Below are 22,428 nucleotides of genomic sequence, written 5' to 3'. Positions count from 1 at the left end.
GTATCCATAGTGGATATTATAAATTCGAAATAGTGTATGTGTGTTCCTCCGGCTTAAACCGATGAATCGTTTTTGATAACATTTGGTATATAGATACTTCATAGTGTCAGGAAAAGACACCATAGGTTTTATCCCAGAAAATGTCGATTTCCGAGCTATAAACGAATTTTCAGGACAACAAAAAGTTTTAGGCGATATGCGATACCTGAAGAAACCTGCGTTTGAATATTAAAAATATCACGTTTTTAATATTCAAACGCAGGTTTCTTCAGGTAAAAAAGCAGATAACATTTCAATAACACCGATTCAACATGTATGTCACACGAAGCTGGGTGATGTTCTGAATAAATTAGTCTTTTTATTTTTGAATATATTAGGCGCTGTCATGTGTCTCCGCCGTGCTCGCTGTCTGCCCCCGCCTTAACATTATACTTTTTAATAATTTATTCGATCGTTGGATAAAATTAAATGCCCCGACGTCAATGAACCGTCTTTTGTTGTTGCCGTGCAGTTTGGGGTGTATGAGGCAGGTAACTTTTGGATACTTTACTGAAGTAAAATAGATGAGTAAAATATTTTCTTACTAGATGACTACCGCAACTCCGTTGCGCCAGAATTTGTCTGAAATTTTTTGCGGTTTGGGCGTGAAGAGGTAACAGACAGACAAACATACACACGTTCGTATTAATAATAAGTATCATATTAATTATTAGTATGGATTATAGATTTCACTTCCGATAACTCCACTTCACTCCAATTTTTTATATCCACAGTGACACTAACAGATGAAAAATATATTACTGGGTTTTCTTCCACATGCTTATCTTCTATCGTATACATACTATCCTTATACTATCTTATACAGAGTGTAACAAAACTAAGTGACCTTTAGGGTGTGTATGGGTCCCTTATACAGAGTTCACTGTGAAACAATCAGCGCTGAAAGAGTAACTTTTTTCTACTTTTGTATGAGAATATTCATGACGCTCGCCCGACGCCCGCCCGACTACAAAAAAGAATTTCCTCTTTCACTGCTGCTACTTGCACTTTAAACTTTATAAGAGGGACACATACAAACCCTAAAAATCACTTAGTTTTCTTACACCTTGTATACACTACAAGGGAAAAAAACAAAATTTTGATTATAATTTAATTCCACTAAAATATCAATAGTCCGGGTTCCCTAGAATATTTTTTTTATTGCTATGAAGCAAATTTTTTGTGAGTAGCTTCATTTTGATAAGACCAACAACAATTTTGTTTGCGAAAAATCTCGAAAGTGGTAGCTAACAGAAATAGAAAGGATTTCATACTTTGGATTGTTCTATTTGGAGGACAATGTTGCTGTTTAATTTAACTTTAATCGACGAACGAACGACGAACGAAAAATCTCGAAAGTGGTAGCTAACAGAAATAGAAAGGATTACATACTTGGATTTGATGGTCCCAAAATTTGGATTGTTCTATTTGGAGGACAATGTTGCTCTTTAACTTTAACCTATCAATATACAAAAAATCAGCTGGTTAGACTTTAAAAAAATTGTTCTAGGGATCCCTATTCCCCGACTACAATTTTCCTTTATAATAATAAAATATCAATTTTCCAAATATAATATACTTACCTACATAAACCGCGAAAAATACTCGTAAGATATTTTTACTGAGTCCTGTAATATAGTGTAGTACGTAATAAAATACAGAGTTTAACTTAAGATAAGTAATTCAAAGATTAATTATGTAGAATAACTATACGATTTTATCACTTTACTAATTGGGATATTAGGAAACTTCCATTACGCGATATCAAATATTTGTGTAAATTATTGTTTTACGTTGACATCTAATTAAATACCATTAGTAGGGCAATTTTCAATTTATTGAGCTCTACATGTTTGGTTATTTAGAATTATGTTAGTCTCGTGAAAATTTGGGAACGGCTGAACCGATTTGGCTAATTTTAGTCTAAAAATATTCGTGAAAGTCCAGGGAGCGTTAAGGTTTGTACGGTGAGAAAATTAAGAAATTAAATGGTAGAAAGTTTGTCGTCATTTAGTAAATTATTTCATTTTAATTACTGTTTTTAATAAATAAATAAAAAAAATATAATGATCACATTGACTCAGATAAAAGAAATGCTTAGTATTCAATTTACATCTTACATTTAAGTACAAAATTGTAAGAGTTTGTTCACACTTCGCACCTAATATTTTTTTCAGTAACTTAGTAATATAATATAGAATAATGTAATTGAACTTTGACAATAATAATAATTAGCATGCCTCAGATAGGTTAGAATAAGTTGTACCTCCTTTATTATATCTGTAACATATTTTCACCTACTTATTCCGCAAATAAATGATTTGATTTAATATACGAACAATAGACGTTTTCAATATTAATAACACAATCATAAAATCTTTACTTAATATTATAATTTAATATTATAATTGGGAAGAGTTTGTTTGTTTGTTTGTTTGTTTGAACGCGCTAATCTCAGGAACTACTGGTCCGATTTGAATAATTCTTTTACTGTTGGATAGCCCATGTATCGAGGAAGGCTATAGGCTATATTTTATCATGCTAAGTATAATAGGAGCGAAGAAATAGAGGAAAATGTGGAAAAAAACGGGGGGGAAATTATTTGAAAGGGCCTATTTGAACGCGCTAATCTCAGGAACTACTTATCCGATTTGAAAAATTCTTTCAATGTTAGATAGCCCATTCATCGAGGTAGGCTGTAGATTATATTTTATCACGCTAAGACTAATAGGAGCGAATAAATAGAGGAAAATGTGGAAAAAACGGGGGAAATTAAATGAGAGAGCTTATTTGAACGCGCTAATCTCAGAAACTACTTATCCGATTTGAAAAATTCTTTCAATGTTAGATAGCCCATTCATCGAGTTAGGCTATAAGCTATATTTTATGACGTTAAGACTAATAGGAACTAAGAAATAGAGAAAAATGTGGAAAAAACGTGGGAAATTATATGAAAGGGCTTATTTAAACGCGCTTATCTCAGGAACCGGTACAATTTAAAAAAAATCTTTCAGTGTTAAATAGCCCATTTGTCGATGAAGGCTATGGGCTATATTTTATCACGCTAAGACTAATAAGAGCGAAGAAATAGATGAAACTGTGGAAAAAACGGGGTAAATTATATGGAATTGCTTATTATCTTATGAACTACTGGAGCAATGTTTATGTTATTTGGCAAACATGAAGAATATACCACGTGAAGGGACATAGGCTGCAAAATATACGGTTGCGTGAAATTCCTAAATTATGCAAGCGAAGGTGAGCGGAACATCTATCTAAGTATATGTAATAAAATCGTAGGAAAGTCAATTCTGTATATTGAATATTTTTGTACAATAAATAATACTTGGGCTGCGATCTACTATGCTAACGCGGACGAAGTCGCGGGCAACATCTGGTATATTATAATGTTGATAACGAGCTTGTTACGTGTATGTTCATTCATAGTGTGACTCACTGTGGTTGGATTTTGAACATCCTTTTCAGATAAACGAAGGAAAGTTCTGTCAATATTGTTCATCGACTTAATGCCGCGATTAAAGTTTCGTAGATTAATGCAGATAACAAACATTTAAGAATAACTAAAACTGTTTTAAATATGATGAAGTAAAAAATTATGTTAACTTTTAACTGTCCTTAATCAGTTCAGTTTTTATTATTGGAGTATTCACCCTACTTTTAATAAAATCGTTTGTTTGTACGCAAACAATGACAGGTGCAAAATGTGTTAGTGCGTAATTGCCCAACCGACGCGACCCGACGGTCTGGTAAATAAAGGCCGAATTGAACAAAAATAACTTGAAAATTTATGATATTTTTAAATAAAGGCACTGTTAAGTTTTACAATTAATATATATTAATTCATAGCACATATTACCTAATATTAAGAGGGAGAATAAAGCCACGGAAAAGAACGACGCGGAATCGGCGCGAAAACATATTTTTTAAGAGGATACCACAGCGGCTAGAGAAATGAAAAAAAAGTACGTGTAATATCTATAGCTGTCTCCCTTACCTCAAGCCTATACCGCAGAACGCGATAGAGACAACTGCAGAAAATCCAGAAAATCAACGATTCGTTGTCCCCTGATTCCTTCTCCAAAACTTAACCGATTTAAGTACTTTTTTCATTAAAGATTAAAAAAAGGCTTGAGCTGTGTTCCTATGTTTTGCTTTTTTTGTATAATCTATCCAAATCTGTTTTCTGGACGTTTGAACACAGTGGAAAATCTGGCCATTTTTTTGGGTTTTTGAACGTTCATATCTTATTTAATAATTAAATTATGAAAAAAAAGAAAACATAGGGACATTGTATTAGTGGCCGTAGATATTCAGGAAAAAAATTATAACTCTACTAGCATTATCCAGGGAGGAAACAGGGGACAACGTTTGTATGGAAAAAATGGCGGTGTGGAATCCTCTTAATAACTCGACAAATATACAACCGCAATAATATATATAGTGCTACATATTAATTAGGTATATATTTATGTTTGTTTTTTATTTCTTTATTTAATTTAGGGCCGTCTATGGGCTCGGCGCCCATATCCTTTTTTGCTATCTTTGTATTCTTTTTCGCACCAAGGATAATTTAAATAATATCATTAATTGTAAAAATAATTGTAGTCTATATATTTATGATGTAATAATAGTTTTGAGATCAGAGGTATGTGTATTTCTTGTATAACTTGTATACTCTACGGTCTGTAGCTACGCGTTACGCCGCGCCGTTTGACCTTTCGCAAAGGGCTCACAAGTTAATGACCGTGTTCTCGTTGACGCATTCTCTAATCTATTGTTTGAATAATATTTTAAACATATACTTAGTTTTAATTAAAAAATAAGTAAGCTTACTAAATATTATTCGATGACGGACTTTTAAAAGTAAAGGGCGTAGAGAAATTAATTTGTTTCTAGTTTATTTGGAAATGTAATCCTTTTTTAATATTAAAGTAATAACTAATATCAGAAGTAAAATAATAGCTCGGTATGCTTGTGTATAATTATGTTTGTCTCAGTGGCAACGTACTTCCTGAAATAATCCTTTTTTATAGATCTAGTTTAATTTGAGTATTCATAAATAATTCGTCATCATCAGCTGGTTTAAAGCTTCGCCATTGCCCATCATTATGGGGCAAAATTGTTGTTGATTTTCCTAACAATTTTTTGACACTGTCTAAAATGTTTATTCGTGGGATTGTATTAATATACGTGGGAGAGCCATGCTTCGGCACGAATGGGCCGGCTCGACCGGAGAAATACCACGTTCTCACAGAAAACCGGCGTGAAACAGCGCTTGCGCTGTGTTTCGCCGAGTGAGTGAGTTTACCGGAGGCCCAATCCCCTACCCTATTCCCTTCCCTACCCTCCCCTATTCCCTTCTCTTCCCTACCCTCCCCTATTTCCTTCCCTTCCTTTCCCTACCCTTCCCTATTACCCTATTCCCTCTTAAAAGGCCGGCAACGCACCTGCAGCTCTTCTGATGCTGCAAGTGTCCATGGGCGACGGAAGTTGCTTTCCATCAGGTGACCCGAATGAAATAAGGGGGCAAACGAGCATGCCCCCTTATTTCATTAAAAAAAAAATCAACTTGTTTATTTTCTTGACCTCAGGTTATCACTTATCACGCATCCGTTTTGGCCCAACTAACTCCAAATAACTGAACTAAACCAGCATTTACTAGTTAAATGTTAATAAGAGTTCAAATTGTTTGAATCTGGAATACTCTAGAACATACTTATATACGTACGTATATACTGGATTGATAACTGCCTATAAATTAAGTTATTAACTTGTCATTTTCTTATCTTTACTAGTTACTACGGCTACAGGAGTTACGACAAAAGGATATAATAATATATAAGAAGAAGGATGTGAGAAGTTACTAGTAAGTCACCTAGCTCATGAAGTGATTATTACTGTATAATATAAATAAATAAATAAATAAATATATTTAGTTAGGCTAAGCCGAAAAACCAACAGATGATAAATAGTAATCTCAGTAAATATGTAGGCATGTTTTTTTCTTTTTGAAAGTGCCGAAACCCACAAACTCATTAACATTGTTACGGTACATGGTATACAGACACGTGGTGCCATCTAGCGACAAACCAGCGAAACTTACCGAGGGAGCACAGGCAACATAAATCCCCTACTCCTAGAGCCTCCTAGATGGCATGAGGTGCGCAATTACATACTCGAACCTTCTAGAAAGGTCCAATGTTTGTTTACGTGTTTTATTTTGGATCTAAATTAAATTTGCCAAAAAATTCAACTTACTGCACTTATCGTAAGGACGGCAGTTTTATTGTGGTATATGCTCGAACCTCCTAGAAAGTTCCCACAGTTGTTTACTTGTTTACGTGAATCGGGAACTTTCTTTAATTCGTCTCGCCATATAAAAAGCCGCAGGCAGGCCCGGCGAGTCAGTTCGATCTGAGCGATCTTCGAGGCGAAAACAAGTGATCAATAGTGAGTGAACCAGTGAAACCTGCGACTTGGCTACGGCCTAGGACAGTGATAGTGATTAGTGATTGGACCTAGTGATTAGTGTTTGGACTTAGTGCTAAGTATTGTGACTTAGTGTTTAGTGCAGTGTTAATAAAGTCTTCAAGAGAGTCACCAGGTCTTTCTCTCCAAATCCTTCGAAGCCTAGCACGTAACAATATAAAATGAAATTTCTTTTTTATAATATAAAATAATTATGATTGTAAATGTAAGCTGTAGCTTAATAAAAGCTTAAAAATTAAAAAATATCTTACAAACAATGCAACCTTTACACTTGAATGTTTTAAACTTTAAATATGAACTAGCTATTTGACCGAGCTTTGCTCGGTATTCGATAAAACATGAATAAAATGACATTTTCTAAAAATGATTCCTAGCTATATCGATTTATCGCCCCCGAAACCCCCTATATACTAAATTTCATGAAAATCATTGGAGCCGATTCCGAGATTCCAATTATATACATATATACAAGAATTGCTCGTTTAAAGATATAAGATATGAAACCAATAATCTTGCTATACCTTGTTTTAAATACCTCATCATAACTTTGACCAAAATACAAGTTCTTAGGTCAGTTGTGTCGGTCAGTCCGATAGGCCATTTCAAAGTCGAAAGGATTAGGTGACTGGGGTCATCTAAAAACATTATCTAGAAGTTTTCTAATTGAAAACCTAATTGGATGAAGTGGGTAACTAAAAAAAGGCCGTATTAAAATACATTATTTTATTGCAAAACTAAAGTACTGAAACAAAATCTTTCACCATTAAATTTTAACTACATGCAACTTCACTTTGATGTTTTAAATTACATCGAAATATTATATTACACCTTTATGCTGATGGTTCGTTGTTACATTTTAATTCTAATTAAAGCTGTTGCCTTGCAAAATGTCTTCAATTATAATGTTCCTCACTCAGAGGCATTCAGTAATGATTAAACTTGAATTTAATGAAAAGTTTAATAGCAGCTGTGGTGGATTAATACCAGGGGCAGTCGGGGCTAGTGCCCAAGGCGGCTTAATTTTGGAAGAGGGGAAATATTTATAGTGTTATCAAAATTCCTGGATCTATATTTTTTATACTTTTAATTATTCATATATTATTTAAAAGATAATTCAATAAATTTGACTAGTACTATAATTATATTTGTCACATCGAAAAGTTACTGATAATTTTCACATAAGGTTTCACCTTTTAGATAACTTTGTTATAATATACTACACTATGTTTCCCGTCGTTGCACCGATTAATATATCCTGTAAATCGTTTTGATATTATATCTTGACGATTATTAGTTCTAGTTAACCCAAGGATAAGTATCGTGCAACCTGTTTCATAAATACGAACACAATATTTAAGCTAGGATTAAGTTTAACCCAATGTCTCGATGCCTGTCTCGTTTAATCAGGGCGAGCGAAGCGAGCCCTAGTATATCCGTGCTTACATTTTTACTTACATTTTGTGGTACACTTTACGGATAAACTATCATACATTATATTGATTAATAATTGTGCTTTAACATAGTAATTTTCATTTATATGTAGATATGTTATCATCATTCAGCTAAGGTGTGACGACGCGAGCCCTCACAAGGCTCGGCCACAGAATATATATTAGTAGCACCAACAGATTTCCCACTCGTGCAACCCGTTTAAAAAAATAACAACTCATAACAACCCGTTTAAAAAAATAACAATTCACATAAATAAACAAAAGTTACATTAAACATAGTAACTTCTGTTTATTTATGTGTAGTTTGCGGTTTGTTTGTAACAAATTAAATTATTTGCTATGTTTGTGTATTTTTTTTTAATCTTTTTGTATTTTAAAGTCTTAAATTACTTTATTGAAATATTTCTTTGCCTTTTTTCAATTGTTCATATTTATCAGATTAATAACGATTATGTCACAGCGGTTAAATCAGTAGGTACGTAGATATATGCGACGAAAAAATCTTGCGCGCGCGTCACCGCTCGCTTGTGAGTCCCTTGTAATCTGCCCCTTTAAAGGGGTACTTACAGTTCGATACCTAAACACGCGAGTGGTGGCTCGGCTTTTAGCTAGTATAACATAATATAACAATAGTATGACCTAACACCTGACATAGTTGCTGCGAAGGCGGCAGACGACAGGTCACGGCTGTTGCATCATCCGCGTCAGTCGACTGCCGCGGGTCAGCCAATTGTTGCTGACACACTGACGCGTGCTCAATTGAGTACGGACCACGCCGTGAGAAAAGGCTATTTATTACAAGTTTCATGGCACGTCTTATGGTTTTGACTGTAGATAGTACTTACTGCTAAATACATAATAAGCGTTTAATAGATAGCACCTATGGATAACTTCATAAGTATTCACTTTGTTAACAAAATGTCCAGATAAACGCAAATATTTACTTTTGTTTAAAAGCATTACAACTCTACTACTGCTGTAAAATAATAAAAACTACTGCTGTAAGAGTAGAAAAAATAATTCTTCAAGCGAAATAGTCAGGGTTCCCTAGAACAATTTTTTTTATTACTATCAAGCTAATTTTTTGTGAGTAGCTTCATTTTGATAAGACGAACCACATTTTTATTTGCGAAAAATCTCGAAAGTGGTCTCAAAATCAACAAAACTTGGTTGACTACTGAACCCTAAAACGGAACCATAACAACCTGATTTTTTGTATATTGATAGGTTAATAGTTATTTAATTTAAGAGTAACATTGTCCTAACTAGTAGAACAATCCATTTCTGTTAGCTACCACTTTCAAGATTTTTCGCAGATAAAAATGTTGTTCGTCTTTTCAAAATGAAGCTACTCACAAAAAGTTAGCTTGATAGTATGTAACAATATAAAAAATTGTTCTAAGCCTCCCGTACTAAAACTTAAGAGCATTCCACACCGCCGTTTTTCCATACAAACGCTGTCCCCTGTTTCCTCCCTGGATAATGCCGGTAGAGTTATGATTTTTTTCCTGAATATCTATGGCCACTATTAGCATGTCCCTATGTTTTCTTTTTTTCATAATTTAATTATTAAAAAAGATAAGAACGTCCAAAAACCCAAAAAAATGGCCAGATTTTCCTCTGTGTTCAAACACCCAAAAAACGAAACTGGCTAGAATATACAAAAAAAAATAAAACATAGGAACACAGCTCAAGCCTTGCTTTATTTCTTAATGAAAAAATTACTTAAATCGGTTAAGTTTTGGAGAAGGAATCAGCGGACAACGAATCGAAGATTTTCTGTTCTTTTATTAGAACTTTTGTCGTGTTGTCTCTATCGCGCTCTGCGGTGGGAGACTTGAGATTGGTGAGACAGCAATACATTTTCAAATACCTATTTTCAATTTCTCTCGCCCCTGGTGTATCCTCTTAAGTCCAAATTGTAAAATGTTACGAAAATTCTTAATTACCTATTTCTGTTTATTATTTTTGTTTAAGAATTCCACCATACTTGAAATCCTTTTATTTTTTATTTTCATCCATAATTATCGAAAAATAATAGTTAAAAAAAAAACTAAAAAAACATGCTTTATTTATTTTCACCTTTTATTAGAATTATTCGAATTCAATTTTTCATCAATTTTTTTTTCAACAAAATATTATTGTGTTGGCATACGTATGCAAAGTTCGAATTTCTTAATCAGGCTACTGGAGATAGGTAAAAAAATCATGCTCAAAGATTCCGTCAGACCAAGCTTATAAAAGCGTGTTAAAAAACATGTTGTTTTCAATTTGTTATATTTAAATAGTCTTGTTTGCAAATGTAGCTAAGTTAAGAGCGACTCAGTAGAGTGTAGACGGAAAAGTAAGATTACCCTTTTCCCTAGGGAGTAGGGTGTGACCCTCCTCCCCGTGAGCAGGGCCGGGTAACGAGGTGAGGGTGCTAGATTATGTTTCCGTAGATGACATTTTTGGTGTTGTATGCTTGTATGATGCGACATGGTTACGACTTCCACTCATTTTTTTCGTTAAGAAGAATATACTTGAAAACCTTTTACTAAGGTTGAGTTTCTATAGGAAAGAAACTTTTTTTAAACCAGCCGCTATTTTTATATCAGAATTATTTATTTGGGCGTTCTTTATTATCTATTGTTATATTCTGTTAAAAATTAAAATTTAAATAATTTTGTAAGTATAGAAAAAGGAAACTAATTGATATTTAAATAGTTGTAATTTGTAAAGTCTCTACATTGTTAAGTACACTTTAAAATATAATGTAATCTTAAGTAATTTGAGCTTAGTATTGTACTGTGCAGTATGATTCATCACAACAATATTATGTCATACGGCGTCCTCCAAGGCTCTACGCCATGATCGTCTTATTTCGTTTTCAATAATATAATATTATTATTATATTTCCTTTACTCTCTTATTTTTTTAAAGCATCTTATACGCTTTTGCTTGTGTACATAAAGAGTGGAGTCAACGAGTTGAATTATATTATGTAGAGACTATGTAGAGATTGATAAGACACGTACCTAATTTAGATAATTTTAAATTATTATCAGAATTATGCAGTCATGTTATGCATAATATTATTTAACAATGCCATTAATAAAAGACTGAGTCGAAAACCAGTTTTTATACACACACTACTATTTTTATTTACTTGTAATTAGCCAAATAATTGAAACTACCATTACAGTTCAACGTCTCTATGTAGCGGTACTTTACTTGTTAATTTTAATCAGCAACGGAAGCAAAATTTAACATTTTATGGTTTTTAGAATATTGTGTTTCATAAAATACATACCGAGAGGAGTCAAATTAAAAGATTGAATACGTTTATAACACTTTTATTTGGAAAACCTTAACAATATCTTATCACTATACAATTTGGTAACAATACGCTGTTTACAATATTTTGGTTTCACTTCACAGTTCATGGCGACACAGTGTCGACACTAGTCACGAGGTTCGGTCACTGCAGCTCCTGCGGCTCCCCCGGGCCTGGGTTCTCTTCCAGTGGGAGCCGGCTCGAGCGTGACGATCGGGGACCGGCGATCTTCGAGGTCGGTGCGACCACAGCATCTATATCCTTTCCAAATCATGCGCCTCCTGCAGCTCAGGGCTCCTCGTCCTCCGACAGCGACGGCAGAGCCAGCTGTCGCCGCATCCTCTCGCGGCGCGCCGGCGAGATGGACTTCTGGCGCCGCAAGACTTCGGCGTGCAGGATGTACTTGTGATCCTGGACGTCCTCCATCGCTTCAGCCTCCGAGTCGTCCTCGACGAGGGCGGGCAGAGCACACTGTTTCTGCCGCCTCTCGCAGTCTGGCTGCCGGCCGCGGGACTTGGCCAGCGCGGGGTAAGCGTCCGCGTACAGGGCGGCGGGAGATAGTTTCACGACCATTGTTATCGATTGAAGGGTACTGAGAGACGTGCGTTCGGTTCGAATGCGAGACTCCGAGTGGCGGGCGGCGGCGGGAGGGCCGCTTATATAGGGAGGGCGCGGAGTGCGAATGTGTGCGGTTGGCGTCACGGCGTGTGAATGCAGAGCTGCGAATGTGCGCGGGCCGCACGCCGACTGTTATCAGGCTTTATAGCTCCGATGTAATTACCGATGTACGTGTATCAGTATGGCGTTTCCAGGCACGTGGCCGATCACAAGATAAAGTATCGTTAACAATTAATAGAGGTAGTACTCCACAACACCGACTCTACTCAGAACTCGCTGAGTACTACTTAATTTGTGCTCTATACGCTCATTGATTTCGAGCCGTATCAGATGAATCAACTCTATTATGTAGAAACGTTAGGCTAAATAGTTAGTCTCTCATGTTACTATAAGACTCGAATAGCGCTCTATTATTAAGAAATAAATTATATGTTTTAAAAGTCAAAACGAGATTATTTTTTTCATGAAAACGATTTTTTTTTAATTTTTTTTTGATGCATCTTAAAAAGAAACTCAACAGCTAAAGTCATCCAAGAAAATCCGACCTCGTCTCATCCTTCCGAGAATGTTTTACTTGTTTTTCCAGCGAAGAAAACTCTGTGACCTGAAAAGTGTGTCAGCGGCCGGCGCTTGAAACAGGTTAGACCAATCACCTCGTCTACCTGAAACGACCTGCACCCTAATTCTGTTGTTTTCATCTTACATTAATACAGCTTCGATCCAGTCCAGATTCCATCAAACACCTTAATAGTATTTTTTTTATAAAATATGTGGGCAAATGGTCACCTAGTGGAAAGCAATTACCATCGGGCATGGACACTCGTAACATCAGAAGAGTTGCAGGGGAATTTAGGAAATTTTATTACGTCTTTATAATGTGTAATTTTTTTTGGTCAAAAACAAAAAAATAAAAAAACTATTTCATATAGTTTTCACATAATATAATCTCAGAAAGTTCTGGACACGTTCGCAAATGCGTAGTAAGTCGGGCGGGGGCCCTATTTCCTTCAATTTGGTGTAATAGGTCATAGGCCGAGTTAACAGATTTCGTTCGTGTCATAACAGCTAGGGGGATCTTATATAGGTTTCCTACATATTAAAATATAATCCGGCTACGAAGAATTTCCTTATTGATGCGTACGAAACACAAGGCATGATTTTGTCACAGGACTTGCAGCTATAACCCGGCAGATTGTCGCAAATAGACTTGATTCCATAGACGAGTAACCTGCATTTTGTTAGCCCATAGACAGCTGTCTGTCCTTAAACTAACTATATGTATAGCTTAAGTAACAGTTTATATTAAATATGTTAGTAAATATAGGTAAATATGTTTAATTTCCCGTTACAATAAATTGCATTATACAGTTTCCGCCAAGAAATATGAGGGCAAAATATACTACAAATTGTTTTGTTTTCTACAAAACAAGGATAAGTGCTCCTAATGTTTATTCATAGAAACCACAACGGACTATCATAATTTGAGGATAAATTTATTTGCAGCGGGTTTTCCATCAAAATTATAAGAGCAAAAGGTTTAAATAGGAAAAAGGTTACAAAACTATGCAGGTTGACACAATTTTCCTCCATGAGTCATTGGAATACTTACTTATTACAATGAAGCCTTTTATAGTGCGGCGCTTAACATTGTTACCTTCAAAGTTTCCATTGATGTCAGATAATAATCGCCGGGGAAATTTTGTATTTCGAATTGAATAATATATCCTATTTTATTATTTAACGATACCTAGTCAGAAAATGTATGGATCATATTAATTGCTATGCTTCAAATTAAGCTTATAATAAATTAACGATTAAATCTACCGACTACAGCTGCTTCCATTTAGATGCATATAGGAAGACATTCTTACAAAAAATACTTGTAGCACTCGAGGATTGCCGCGGTGAAGCTATTGCATGGAAGTTTTTATCAACTTATGCAATTATAATGCGCATATTTCTAGTCGCACGCACACAAATATCGTGTCGAAGTCTGCCCATAAAATTTTGCCCATATTAGCAATATTTTGTCGTGTACTTACATTAACTCTATCTTATGGTATCTGGTATTTGAACTTAGTTGTTAGTTTTCGATAAAGTCCAATTAATTCTAACTATTTCTATATCTCCGAGCTGAAATGTGCATCAAATTGAATTCTGGATTAATGGAAGTGCTATTTTTAGTGTGATAACATTCTAGAACTTGTCCCGAATCCAAACAAACCTTTACCTTACTCCCGAAACTCATTTTCGATAACGAGCCGATGTCGATTGTTATTCGTACTTCCGAATAAACTCGAATCGATCGACATCGAATTGACCAAACGTCAAATATCTAGATCCTCATTAGTTACAATTTGAGACACCACCTGCAGAACTTGTGCTAGTATAACATAATATGTATTTTGTCGCTGGTAGAGTTGAGGTGGTTTTTAGTGGGTAGATTTCAATCTGCCAGTGATGCGTAAAGCGTTTCCCCATGAAAAGAAAGTGTACGTTATGTTAGTACTCCCAAACCAAATCGTTTTGTGATCGAGTTGATTCGATTCTCGATTGTGACGGGAGTAAGGGTAAGTAAGTAAAATTGCTTCACGAAAGATCAGTTTGACGTCGGCGGCGAACCGTGACCCGATTCGTCGAGTTATGGTTACCTGTGTGACGTCTGAACTTAGCAAATTATAAATGGGTATTGGGAAATGCTACGAGTATTCTTGGTTTCCGAATAACAATAATAATTAATGTTTTGATTGCTATTGCATAATCTATTTGTTTTTCTTACATAGTAGGCTGTAGGACTCTGCGAAACGTAACTTCTGCTGCTGCTGTTATAATTTTGTTTCCGTCTACGCACTAAAAATATAGCAATTAGGGTACAATTTGACGACCTCTGTGGCTCAGTGGATACAGCGCGGGGTGGCTCAAGCTGGGGATCGCAGGTTTTAATCCAACCGACGGAACAAAAAAACTTTTCAATGTTTCTGGATTATGCATATATTGTATTAAATATTATGTGCAATAGAAATCTTTTTTTAAGAGGGAATAGGGTAATAGGGTAGAGAGGGTAGGGAAGGGAAGGGAAGGGAATAGTTATAAGTATAATATGCATAGTACAAAAGTGTTAAATAAGTTTCCTTTGTCCGGTACCCGTATATTAACACAAGTCTTGGTACCAAGGGGTCAGACCTCATCAGACTGACCGCTGACGTGACGTGAAGGTTCCATAGCATTCCATTTTTATATTAATTTACTTTGTCTTCTGGCTTTGTAAAATGTGGCCTTTGGTCGAACTGGTGGTACGATTGCTTATCTTTTAAACGTTGATGCGGGTATTTTTCCTCATTGCGGTAATACAACCATAAAAATACGTTTATCAATTATTATCTCCATATGACGTATGTACACTATACACTAATGTTTTGGTTTTTCATGGCGCAGCTGTGCGAATTCTGCCGATAACACAGTTTCCCACTATTACCTATATCAGCTATCAGCTATAGCCTATATGACGCAATATTTTATAATGTATATTTGTAAATACTTTTTAATTTATAAAATATACGAAAGTATCTGCCTTAGCACACTTAAGCCGCTGATGTGTATAATATTTTCGGTTTCGGGATACAGCATAGTTTTCATCGCGGAAAAATGTACGGCTCCCACGCGATTAACGAATTGGTGTGCAATAAAGTTGGGGTTAACTTCTAGTTCTTAATTATTTTTAATATAATACAGTCATCACTCAAAATTTTTAATTGCGTTAAAGGTTTTTTTTATGAAATAAGGGGGCAAATGAGCAAACGGGTCACCTGATGGAAGGCAACTTCCGTCGCCCATGGACACTCGCAGCATCAGAAGAGCTGCAGGTGCGTTGCTGGCCTTTTAAGAGGGAATAGGGTAATAGGGGAGGGTAAGGATGGGATGGGAAGGGAATAGGGTAGGGGATTGGGCCTCCGGTAAACTCACTCACTCGGCGAAACACAGTGCAAGCGCTGTTTCACGCCGGTTTTCTGTGAGAACGTGGTATTTCTCCGGTCGAGCCGGCCCATTCGTGCCGAAGCATGGCTCTCCCACGTATAAAAGGTATAAATAATATGAATTGAAGAACATTATGTGTGATACAAATACTATGAAATGTTGCACAAGATATAATATAATGTTATTACAGTCAATTCAATGACACATGATTTTCATTGAGAGATATCAATACCACAAACAGTAATTATTTCATTCAAGAATCTATATATTAATACGTGAGAGAAAAACTTTGTAACCCTTTTTACGAAAAATGGCGAAACGTAGGTGCATGAAATTTCGCACAGTTATAGTTTATATGGTGAAGGAGTGCATCGAGCTAATATTATTTTAAAATGATGCTATTGTCATATATATTTTAACAAATAAAACGTTACACACACTAAGACACTATACTACTAGGAAAAATGACAGATTTTTGAGTGACAAGCATATACATACGAATTATACTCTTTTATTTATTATTTATGGTTGAAGTCTGTTGACAACAAGTTGACAAATTGAAAATGGATTATTGTTTTTTTTTATTTAATTTTAGATACTATTAGACAATGCTTAAACGCCATGCCAGTCTGAGATCAGCTGGGTTCCAGAGACCAGAATTGAAAAAAACTATGATGAAGTCAATATTTTTTATAAAATATAGGTAGTAGTCCTAATGTCGTTGCAAGTAAGGTCGAATTTCGACCATTGGGCGATCTCTAGTTGCGATAATAGGCATGATGGCTATTTTCTTTTCTTATCGGTAATTGAAAGACACTTAAAAAATAGAAACATCGTTGAAAGAATGACTCTGATAGCTTAAAAATTCACCAAGATATGACAATTCAAATATCTCATAAAAAAAGACCTGCCCGAAACGCTCCATACAAAGTGCTACGAAAGTATGACGTCAGTCTTTCGTAGTTTGTACGCATCGGGAGACAACTTTGTTCGACAGGTATATTAAATATTGCGTTTATGAAAGTGGTTTCATAATGTAAAGGCGTTAAATGAAAAAGGTATTCCTATATAACGATTTGTATTCAATAACCAAGATAATTAATTAGGAACTTGACAAAATATATTTTTGGAAAGAGAGAGAGTTCACACGCGGCGCTCTGGCTGGCACAAGTACCAGCCAGAGCGCGGAAACGAAAAGGTCAATGTCAATGCAAGACACAGATGATGGCGCCTACGCCGGGCGGAAGCGCGGTGTTGCCACTTCACATATTATTTTATTAACTTAAGTTTGCTGCTACTTCACATGCTGGCCCCGTTGGAAGCGAAGATTCCAAAACAGGTAGCGGGCAGAGCCGGTTGTAGGCGCGCCGTAGAGTCCCTGAGGTCGTCTGGATGTCTGCTACTCGCGCGATGCCATCTGAGCCAGGGTAGAGGTGGACCACACGTCCAAGCAGCCAGCGGTTCGGAGGCAATCGATCGTCCTTGACCAACACCATCTCGCCTAGATGAAGTTGACTGTGATCACCTTTCCATTTTTGGCGGCATTGCAGCTCAGCAAAGTATTCTTTGTAGAATCGTTTCCAGAAGTGGCCCTTTAATGTGCTTATTCTTTCATATCTAGTCTGTAGGTGTAATGGCCTCTGATCATCTATTTGCTCTGGAATATTGGTCATTGTTCTTCCGATCAGGAAATGGGACGGTGTAAGTGGGATTAGGTCAGTGGGATCGGAAGAAAGAGGAGTTATGGGCCTAGAATTGAGTATGCCTTCTATCCCTACTAATAGAGTGTACATTTCTTCGTATGTTAAATTGGTAAGTGTTAAAACTCTTTTTAGATGATGCTTAATCGACTTTACTGCTGCTTCTGCTAAGCCGTTAAAGTGTGGTGAATACGCGGGAGAAAATTTAAAATTAATCGCTAACTCTGATGCCGAGACACCTATCTCCTCACCACTCGCCTTCAAGAACCTAGCCAGATCCCTGCTAGCCGCAGTAAAATTGGTTCCGTTATCGGAATAGATACTGATGGGCTTTCCCCTACGAGCAACGAATCTCTGCAGCGCTGCGAGGAAGCCATCTTTTGACAAGTCTGTCACCAGCTCAACGTGTACAGCCTTTACCGCCAGACAAACAAAAACGCAAATCCACGATTTAATTAATTTGCACCCTCTACCTTTCTTGTCAGCAATCAAGATTGGGCCTGCGTAATCGACTGCTACATTTAAGAACGGATACGTCATAGAAAGACGTTCCTTTGGCAAGTTACCCATGACTGGTTGGATTGATCTACCTGCGAAACGACAGCACTTAATACAATCATGAACTGTTTTTCTTGCTAGATTACGACCTGCGATTGGCCAGTATTTTTGACGAATAGTGGATAATAAATGCTGTGGTCCCGCATGCATAGTGAGTATGTGATAGTGTTGGAAGATTAATTTCGTAAGATGGTGTGAAGCATGAAGTATGATAGGGTGCTTGGTATCGTAACAATATTCCGAATTTGATAGTCGTCCTCCGACGCGTATCAGACCGTCATTATGCATAAACGGTCGCATATTCTGTAAACAATTTTTTGCAGGTAAGTTATTATTTTTTGATAAAGTGGAATATTCTTTAGGAAATATTTCCATTTGTGCTAATTTACATAATGTTTGATTAGAGGACACAAGTTCCTTGACTGTTAGATGTCCAGTGTATTTATTGTGTGAGTGACGGCAGTTATATATGAAGCGCTGAATATATGCCATGACTCTCTGTAGTTTGCAAAAATTTGAAAACCTTTCTATCCAATTTCCCATCTCACTAGAGACGCTGGAAGTTACTTGAGATGACAGTGCGACATCGCAAGGAATGGACGAAGCTAAATTTCTTTTATTTACCTCAGGTAGTAATTCTTCCTTTATTTTTACAGGATTCTCTGGCCATGTTGACTCGTCGTATTTAAGGAAAGACGGGCCGGACCACCACCTCTGCTCGTGCAGAAGCTGAGTGGCATCGAGGCCTCTACACCCTATATCGGCTGGATTGAGAGCTGTAGGCACGTAACGCCATGACAAAGGATCAGAACATTCAGCTATCTCGTCCACTCTGTTCCTAATATAAGCCTTAAGCTTTGAAGACTCTGTTTTAATCCAACTAATAACAATGGTAGAGTCACACCAGAATACCACCCGGTCAATGACCCTGTACAAACTGAGCGCCTTATTCACCTTTTTTGTAAGTCGTGCCGACAGTAGAGCTCCACAGAGCTCTAACCGAGGTATAGTAGTCTTTCGAGCTGACTGAACTCTACTCTTAGCGGCAGCTAAATGAACAGATAATGTCTGATCACCAGAGAGTGTGCGAACATATATGCATGCACTGTACGCTTGACCAGATGCATCACAAAATGAATGAAGTTCAATTTTTGCCGAATTCCCTAACATACGTCTAGGTATTTTAAAATTGTTTAAATCTGGCAACGCTTTAAGAAATTTTGACCATTCTAATTGAATTTCTGGAGGTAGTGGGTCCTCCCAGCCTATTTTACACTCCCAGACCTTTTTTAAAATAAGTTTTGCCTGTAATATATATGGATTTATGAGCCCCAAAGGGTCGAAAATCTGAGCTAGCGTGGACAAGATTGTCCGCTTCGTCGGCATGGACTGACTATGTGAAATGTCAGAAGTTGTGAAATACAATTGATCATCATCACATGCCCAACGCAAGCCTAAAGCCTTTGTACTATTATCATGAAATTGGATTGATTCGTTCGCTCCAATTGCACCTTGCATTTTATTTAAAATTTGCGGGCTATTAGACCGCCATTTCCTTAGTTTAAATTTTGCGGATTCTAATTCATTTATTACACCCTTTGCTATATCTACCGTCTGACTTATGGCGTCAGCACCCGAAATGTAGTCATCTATATAAAAATCATTAGCAATGGCTTTGCTAACTTGAGGGTCATTGCACTCCTCAGCAAGCTTTCTTAAGCACCTTGTGGCTAAGAAGGGAGCCGATGCTGTGCCATATGTGACAGTATTCAAGGTATATTTTGTTATTGGGTCGTTCGTGTTAAAACGCCATAATATATGTTGCAGATGACGCTGCGAAGGACAAATTAATATTTGCCTATACATTTTTTCAATGTCCCCACAAAGAACATACTTATGCAATCTAAATCGGATTAGAATCGAGAATAAATCATCTTGGACAGTTGCCCCTACCATCTGTAAATCATTTAAGGATTTCCCATTTGATGTGGGATTTGAAGCGTTGAATACAACTCTTAGTTTTGTACTAGTGCTCTCCTCATTGCACACAGCATGATGAGGCATGAAATATGGTGTGGGCCTAGTAATATCATGACCTACCTCACTCATGTGACCCATGTCATAGTATTCTTTAATAAAGGTTTTGTACCTTTCCTGTAAAATCGGCTGTCGCGCCATCTTTCGTTCTACTGCTAAGAACTGAGCCCTAGCAGAAATGTATGAGTCCCCCAGTGTATCTGGATCCTCTTTAAAAGGTATTTTTACCACAAACCTGCCCTCACTATCTCGCCTTGTATTGGCAACAAAATCTTGTTCGCACTGTTTCTGTTCAGGAGTTAAACTCTCAGGTCTATTAATTGTTTCAGACTCGAAAAATTTAGACATCTCAAAGTGGAGTTGATTCTCACACAAATGATGGCAGTGGACGGTGAAGTGCTTAGGGATACCTTGATAACTCGGTACAGAACCTGAGACCAACCATCCCAGCTTCGTATCGCTAAGTGTGGGCTTGTGCTTACCCAAAGAAACGTTGTTATTCAATAAAACATTCCAGAATATATCAGCACCTAGCAGCATTTCGATTTTTTCAGGGGTGTGGAACATCGGGTCAGCTAAATTCAATTCAGAGGGGATTTGGAATGATGAGACATCAATTATCATAGTAGGTAAGTTTTGAGTTATGTGAGGGACTATAAAACAACTGACATTCGCATTGTATGGATACATGCGTGAAGCAATATTTATTTCACAACGTTTAGTTATACGTGAAGACTGATAATTTAATCCTTCTACCGACGCAGCAGTAGAATAAAATGGCAATTGCAATTTAGTGCATAAGCTTTCTGTTATGAAGCTTGCCGTGCTTCCATTGTCAAGCAAAGCCCGCACATGGTGTTCCTTCCCATACTTGTCTTTAACCTTTAGCAGAGCCGTCGAAAGCAAAACAACTTTACCTCCTGTATTCGACAGAGTTATGTCACTATGAGACGAGACAGATGCGGGGGGTGCGAGCGACGGTGCAGGGGCAGCGGGCTGTGGTGCAGCCGCTGCGAGGACTACGCTGGACGAGGTACTTGCAGCTGAATCCAAAGTAGAACTTGGCTGCTGTCCATGTAATAACGAGTTATGTCGTTGCGAGCAAATACGACATGGCCCTAATTTGCAATCCCTTTCTTTATGTCCTGAACGCAAACAATTTATGCATAAATCTAATTGTTTAGCCTTTTGAATTCGCATAGGAGTGGAAAATGATTTAAATTTAAAACATTTATAAATTGAGTGCTTGTTTTTACATACTGGACAAGCAAACCTACTAGTACTAGTATTAGCATTGCTCTGCTGCAGAGAGGTAATAAACGTTTTATGTTGTTTAGGTTTGAGGTTTGTCTCACCCATAGCCTCCAGCATGTCCGCACGAGATTTCAAAAATTCATAAAAATCTTTAAGGGTCGGAAGAACTTTCATTTTGTTTCTCTCTTCCTCCCATTCCCTATTTGTGCTAGGGTCCAATTTAGCAGCTACAAAATGAATAATGAGTATGTCCCACTGATCTGTAGGCAGCTTCAGGGTATTCAGAGCCCTGAGATTTCGATTAGTACTATCAATTATGCCCCGCAAAGCCTGGGCTGATTCCTTGTAAATTGGTTGCATATTAAACAAATTAGTGATGTGACTGTTAACTAACACTCGATCATTATTAAACCTATCACACAGCAAGTCCCAAGCAACTTCATAGTTTTCCGAGGAAAATTCAAGAGAACGTATGACTAAAGCCGCTGTATCCTTTAACGCAGCCCTCAAATAATGAAACTTATTGATATTTGGTATTGTGTTATTGTTGTGTATAAGAGAGGTAAATGTGTCATGAAACTCAAGCCAATCTTGATACTGACCAGAAAATGTAGGCAACTTAATAGTGGGTAATTTCAGACCTGTTGGTGCGGCAAGTACTGTACCCGTCTCGCTGCCCGTAGTGTTGCTCGTAGCATTAGCCTCTGCATGGCGGCCGCTCAGCTCGCGTGCAGTTGCCAATGTTTCGAAATAAGTGAGTTCGAACTCCTCCCGCTCCGTGAACTGATGCTCTGGAATTTGGGAGATAATTTCGATTTCAGATTGGATGAGATCAAATTCTGTGTACAATTCCTCTATTTTAGATAATCTCAAATTTAACTCACAAATCTTTACAGCTGAAAGAGATGACTCTAATGTTTCTAAATATTTTTTAAAATGTGTTAATTTTTGTTTACAAATACCTCGCTTC

General features: G+C 36.8%; 2 protein-coding genes across 2 annotated transcripts; both read right to left on the bottom strand.

The window, feature by feature from the left end:
* Positions 1–11,319: 11,319 nt before the first annotated feature.
* LOC121725942 lies at positions 11,320–11,971 on the bottom strand. Its single transcript, XM_042113141.1, has one exon. The coding sequence runs from the start codon at positions 11,887–11,889 to the stop codon at positions 11,605–11,607; it is 285 nt and encodes a 94-aa protein (XP_041969075.1). The 5' UTR covers positions 11,890–11,971; the 3' UTR covers positions 11,320–11,604.
* Positions 11,972–17,048: 5,077 nt separating this feature from the next.
* LOC121726417 lies at positions 17,049–19,223 on the bottom strand. The gene is made up of 2 exons (XM_042113778.1): positions 18,825–19,223; positions 17,049–18,690 (listed from the first exon to the last, which is right to left on the bottom strand). The coding sequence occupies exons 1-2, from the start codon at positions 18,905–18,907 to the stop codon at positions 17,187–17,189; spliced, it is 1,587 nt and encodes a 528-aa protein (XP_041969712.1). The 5' UTR covers positions 18,908–19,223; the 3' UTR covers positions 17,049–17,186.
* Between the last annotated feature and the right edge of the window lie 3,205 nt (positions 19,224–22,428).

This window comes from Aricia agestis, chromosome 4, assembly GCF_905147365.1.
Source record: "Aricia agestis chromosome 4, ilAriAges1.1, whole genome shotgun sequence".
Lineage (NCBI taxonomy): Eukaryota > Metazoa > Arthropoda > Insecta > Lepidoptera > Lycaenidae > Aricia > Aricia agestis.
This window is presented reverse-complemented; position numbering and strand designations above follow the sequence as displayed.